Source organism: Petaurus breviceps, unplaced genomic scaffold, assembly GCF_028583685.1.
Source record: "Petaurus breviceps papuanus isolate PSGF00001 unplaced genomic scaffold, PetGlider_PUasm1.0 37, whole genome shotgun sequence".
NCBI lineage: Eukaryota > Metazoa > Chordata > Mammalia > Diprotodontia > Petauridae > Petaurus > Petaurus breviceps.
The window spans coordinates 41,434,745-41,440,744 of NW_027186296.1; the positions used below are offsets into that span (position 1 = coordinate 41,434,745).

Genomic DNA, 6,000 nt, shown 5'->3' on the forward strand with positions numbered 1-6,000 from the left:
TTGATCTAATGTTAATGGCTTAGTTATACTCAAATTTTATAAATATACTGAAACTGAATTGATCTTTTCTGTTACCGTGAGCATGAAAATAAATTTTCATATGATCATAGATTTAGAATTGGGAAAGAGTCACAGTTTTACAGAAGAGAAAACTAAGGTTTGGACAGGTTAAGTGACTTGCCTAAGGTCTGAGGTATTAAGCAGTACATCTGAGATTGGAAGCCAGGTCCTTAGATTCCAAATCCAGTGCCTTCTACTACCCCACAATGTTCTAAATTTCAATAATTTTAATGCACTTTCATCTTCTAACCTGAAATTATGAAGCACAAGAAATATGCAAAAAGAGTGAGCAAAGTACAAGCATGTGGTAGGCTAACTCTGTTAAATTAACATTAACTATTTCCCTGAACAAATTGAGTCAATTGATGCAAACAGGAATATTTTAAATTTCCAAATATAAGATTTATCTAAATTCTAAATTCCTAACTGGAAAAAGTTAGCAGCCTGACCTAGAGTTCTATTTTCCCTGTCTTATGAAAAGAAGTCTTGAATGACCATGAATGCTCAGATAAAAGCTCTGGACAGTGAGTGGAGAAAACTAGGTTTTTGATTTGCAGCTGAGCCAGCTGGGTTACTCAGACAAAGCACTTCAATCTCATTCTATGTTTTCTCATTTATAAAATGAAGAGTTTGCACTAAATGATATCTCAGGCTCCTTCCAACTAGAAAAATCTATATTATGATTCTAAGTAGAGGTAGATTTCGATTATTTAGTAAATATGGAAACATAAATAAATAGCACAGGGTGAGGAGTTCAACAAAGGCAAATTACATTGATCTGTACTGCCTTCAAAACTGTATATCGACTACAAGAAGTTAGGGATCATTTCTCTTTTTTCTTGTTTCTCCCACATGATTTATGGGCACACACTCAGCATTTAATAAGCTCTTGATGGTTGATGCATATACTAAAAACTAAGTCACTACCTGGTGTAAAGAAATTTAAGAGGAAGAGATGATTCTTTCCAAGGAATGACAGTAGTTTGGATCTTCCTCAATTTTATCAGGAGACCTGTGGCAGTCTTCTTCAGAACTCTGATAGAAAGTCTCCAAAAACTGCACATAAGTTTTTAAGAAAAATAGCAATGACTCAGGAGGTAGGAGGTGGTCTCCTTTATCTATTCCAATATAAACCTTATGCTCTGCTTTAGTGACAGTACTCTTGCTTAAAATCTCCATCAATTCCACTCTTATACCTGTGGTTACAGAAGACTTGGTATGGTACTTTCTACCTGACAGTTGCTAGTCTTACCCCTTCCCCTCACCTCCCACACACCTATTTCATAAGATTTCATGGAATCTAAATTCATCTGCTGTTTTGAAAGAATGTTATTTGTTACTTTCTCTCAGGTCACTCCTTCTTACCTATACATTCCAAGATCCATAAGATCTAAAATCCAATGAGAACAGACTCAATTTTATTCCTGCTTCTCACCCTAAACTATTACATGGAACTGTTATGAATGACTTAATAAATGTTATCCTCCAAAGAAGTTGTATTTCAATCATTTAAAAAGAGATTTTTTTTTCAGAAACAAGTATTAAAATTCTTCAAAATTAAAAGTATTTTATGAAACTATTATTTTAAAGTGAAATAAATAAAAAGCAACTCATAGACATCCTTATAATAAACATATGAAACACACAATGAAAATAATGATGTAATAAAAAAAGAATGAATAAAAACAAACAAATGTAGTCTGAGAAGTTTGTCTGAAACAGTACTAAAAGATTCTGTTCCCTTCAGCCCTGAAGGAGATGAGGAAATCATATGATATTCAACTTATCTGTAAATTCCCTATACTATCTATGGACAATAGCATACTCTCAACAAAGAAAAAAAGAAGTGTTTTACAGTTTTGAAATTAGTAACATTTTAAGACATTAACTCCTTTTAGTTTGTATACCAATTCCTACAAAACCCCTTATGAAAACATGTAAAGGATGGCATTTAAAATCTGTTTCCTCAGGAAAGAAAAAGCCACACTACCTTTGTCATACACATGTCAAGAACTAGTCACCCAAACTTCCCTGAAGTATAAAACATCATAAGTTTAGAATGTCAAGGCCACATGTGGCCTTGAAGCAGCAGGTTCCCCACCCCTGGTCAAGTCCATATGAAAATTAGGAGACAAGTGAGCTAATTTTTAAAAAAATAATATTTGGCTTATAAAGTGTGACAAAATAGTTATTTTTAAACACACATGTAGAGATAAAAACCATAAAGGTGGATGACTCAAATATACCCTCCCCCCCAAAATATACCTCTTTTGGTGGTTCCTAATCCAGCAACTCATAATGAAACACGTTAAAAGTACTACATTCATATATGCAAGAATGACATACTAATAAGGCTTTGAAGTTCATGGGCTAATTTGTTAGTAAACCATGTTTACTAGAGAGGAAAGACCATAGTAGTTTCTTACTCAGATACTTCTTTAATAAGAAAAATGAAAGCAACGCCAACTCTGTACCCAGCATAAAATCAGCTTTAATTCTAATAAGAAGATTGTAGCAAGATTGCTACATATACTGCTACATACCTGAAAACACAACAGCTACCAGTAACAAAGTTCCCAGCAAAACCAAAAAAACCTTGTCAAATCAATTAGAAGTCACCAACTGAGGTAAAAAGCATGTCCTAATACATTTAACAAGTAATTATGAAAGCCACAGAAAGATATACAGCAGAGCTAAGGAAGAAAGAGCATGAGATAACATTCTTTGGCTAGGAAGTTAATGAACATTCAAATTTTTAAAAGCAGACAAAAATAAAAACCTGAAGGTGTAACTTCAGAAAAGGAAAAGTCATAAATTCCTTCAGTTACAACAATTTAATACTTAATATCAATTAAAAATTAAATCATTCCACCATTGCTCACATATCTTTGTCTCTTACATTTGATCCAAACGAAATAAAAGCTTGGGAAAGTAGAAGCTACTATGGTAAGAGTGCAGCACCCCTACTCCTTCCCATTTCTTCTACAAATCTCTCATATTCTTTCCCCCAGTTGCTCACATAACATTTACTGTATCCTACCCTTTCCCTTTTTGTCTTTACTGTCTCTTTTTCCTATTAGCCCATTCCTTATCTTCATTTCTTTCCTTCACCACTTGTTCTCTAACTCTATATTCCCACCCTAATTTCGTCTGCTCCAGTGATCCAGGACTCCCATAGCCCCATTTCCTCCTTTTTGCTCCAGTCCCCTATTCTGATCTCTTTCATGCTCTCCACTCACTGACACTTATCTAGATTCAGACTCCTCTTGTTCCTATGATCCCTCAATATCTCACTTTCCCATTTTCGTCCTTTTTCCTATCCCATTCTTGCTCTCTTCTTTCCTGTCTCCCCTCTAACTTGGCTCTCTTAATTACCTCCAGTAAGTCCTATCTCCTCCAGTCTCCTATTTCTGTACTCTACAATTCTCCAGCCACCCAATTTCCCCCTTTACTTTCTTCTTCTTGTACCACCTTATTCCCTCCTTTCCTCTGGTTTCTTCTCTCCCTAACCTCTTGCCCCCTTCTCACCCTCTCCTTAATTTAACCTTCTTCCCATACCCACAAAGTTCCCTCCTTCCTTCTTCTGTTCTCCTCTCTTAACCATGTTTCTATTCCTTCCATGTTCCCCTCTTCAAGATCTACCCCTCTCATATTTCTGGTTTCCTTTTCCCCTCCCTCCTCTACCCTCCAGTCACTCCCCCATGTTTTCCTCCGGTCCTCTCATGGCCTCCTATCTCCCTTTGCTGTCTCTTGGTCTCCTCCCATGATATCTCCATGCTCTCTTCCCTCCTGTCCCGTTTCCCTCTTGTGTTCACCCTTCATCCCTCTTCTTCCTCCCTGTTCCCTTCTTGTTCCTCCTTGTTATCCTTTTATTCCCCTCTTTCCCTAATCATATCCCCCTCCTTCCCATCCTCCCGTGCTCCACTCCTTCCTATACCCCCTTAACATCTCCTTTTGTTTTCTCTACACCCCTTTCTTTCCTTCTTCATGTTCTCTCTTCTGTCTTCCCTCCCATCCCCCTTGTTCCCCATGTCCTTTCTTTTCACTGTGTCCCCTCTTTTCATCCCACATCCCTTTCCTTACTGTACTCCATGTGTCCCTTGCCCCCCACATCCACCTTGATGTTCGCTCCTTGCCATACTCCCCTCTTTCCTCCCTCCTATTTCAAACTTCCTTCTCTTTCTTCCCTCTTGACTCTTCCATGCCTCTCTTACCTCCCTCCTATTCCTTCAAGCTTCCCTCTTTTCTCCCTTCTGTCTCCTCCTTCTTTTTCCTTCCTCCTTTTCTAATGTACTCTCCCCCTCCTAGTCTTTTCTTTCTTCCCTCCTGTCCCCTCATCTCTACTTCCCCCAGTCCCCACCCTGTTCTCTTCCCTCCTGTCCACCCATAGTGTCCCCCATATCCCCTTTCTCTTCTCTCTCCTGTCTCATGATCTCCTTCCTTGAACCATGTCCCCTGTTTCTCTTCCCTCCTGTTCCCCCATGGTCTCTCCTCTTGTCCCCCCTCTCACCTTTCTTTTATCCCCTCTGGTTTCCTCTCTTGTCCCCCTTGTCCCTGTATATCCCTCTCTGCTCCCTCCAGTCTTCACCCTCCTCCATGATCTCCTCCCTTATTCCCTGTCTCTCCTCACCCCTGTCCCACTATGGTCTCCTCCCTTGCCTACTTACCCCCTCTCTCTTCCCTCCATCCCCCATGGTCTTCCCCCTTGACCTCTCTCTCTCCTCCCTTCTGTGGTCTCCTCTCTTGTTCCCCTATGCTCCCCACTGTCCCCCGCGGTCTCCCCTTTGCCCCCTCTCCTCACACCTGTCCCCCAGGGTCTCCCTACCCCTCTTTCCCGTCCTCTCTCCTTCTCCCTGGCCCCCAGGATCTCTGTGTCTCTCTCCTCCCCCCTTGTCCCCTCTCTCTCCTCCCTCCAGTACCCCAGGGTTTCTCTTCTGTCCCCTCTCTCTCCTCCCTCCTGTCCCCCAGGCTCTCTCCCCGGACCCCTCTCTCTCCTCCTCTCCTACATCCCCTCTCCTCTCTCCTTGTCCTTTCTATCTCGTCCCGCCGTCCTCCAGGATGCCCCCACTTGTCCCCCCTCTCTGCTTTCCCCTCCATCCCCTCTCTTTCCTTTCCTCTGTCCCCTAAGGTCTCCCCGTCTCCTCGCTCTCCTCCCCCTGTCCCCTCTTTCTCTCCTCCCCGCCCGCCCTGTCACCCAGGGTGTCTCCCTGTCCCCTCTCTCCCCTCTCCCCCCGCCCTGTCCCTCAGGGTCTCTCCCTGTCCTCTCTCCCTGCCCCACGTCCCCTCTCTCTCCCCGCCCCGTCTCCCAGGCTCTCCCCCCACATCTCTAGTTGCTGTCCCCCCTTTTCCTTCGTCCCGGCCATCCCTTCCCCAGCCCCTGCGGCCCCTCACCGATGGTAGAAATGAAGGTGGTGTTGAAGGCGTCCTCGGAGAAGCGGAACAGGAGGCAGGTCTTGCCCACCCCCGAGTCTCCGATAAGCAACAGCTTGAAGAGATAATCGTACGTCTTCGCCATCTTCTCGCTCTGTCCCTCTGACCGGGGAGGGAGCGGAGGGGATGGGGGGGCGGAGGGAGGGGGTGTGGCCTCAAGGGGCCGCTCGCCCCGCCCCAGCCCCTCCTCCTCCAGGCTGCGCGCCCCGCCCAGTTCGGCCAATCCTGGGGACCTTCGTCATCACCACCCGCGCCCCAGGGGCCCATGGGATTTGTAGTCCCTTCCGCGATCTTCGGGCGTTCCCCTGTTCAGAGATGCGCAACCTTTTGGCGTGGATACGCCAAGCTGAGTAGGGTTCCAAAGACCTACTGCAGACCAACTCGGAGATTTCTCCTTAACCGGGATGGGACCGAAGGGAAGGGACTAAAATATTGTTAGCCTTGCTACCCAGGGAGAGAATCCCTCTATTTCTTTGTGTGTAAGACGTCTTTCATATCGAACACCTTCAG

The 6,000-nt window shown here is 43.7% G+C and overlaps 1 protein-coding gene across 1 annotated transcript in view; it reads right to left on the reverse strand.

Moving 5' to 3' along the window:
• The window catches only part of RAB8B (RAB8B, member RAS oncogene family), an 85,474-nt gene extending 79,848 nt beyond the window's left edge, over positions 1 to 5,626 (reverse strand). The window contains exon 1 of the mRNA XM_069098362.1: positions 5,452 to 5,626. Within this exon, the coding sequence (XP_068954463.1) occupies positions 5,452 to 5,575 (124 nt within the window). The 5' untranslated portion in view covers positions 5,576 to 5,626. The remainder of the gene's footprint in view (positions 1 to 5,451) is intronic.
• Between the last annotated feature and the right edge of the window lie 374 nt (positions 5,627 to 6,000).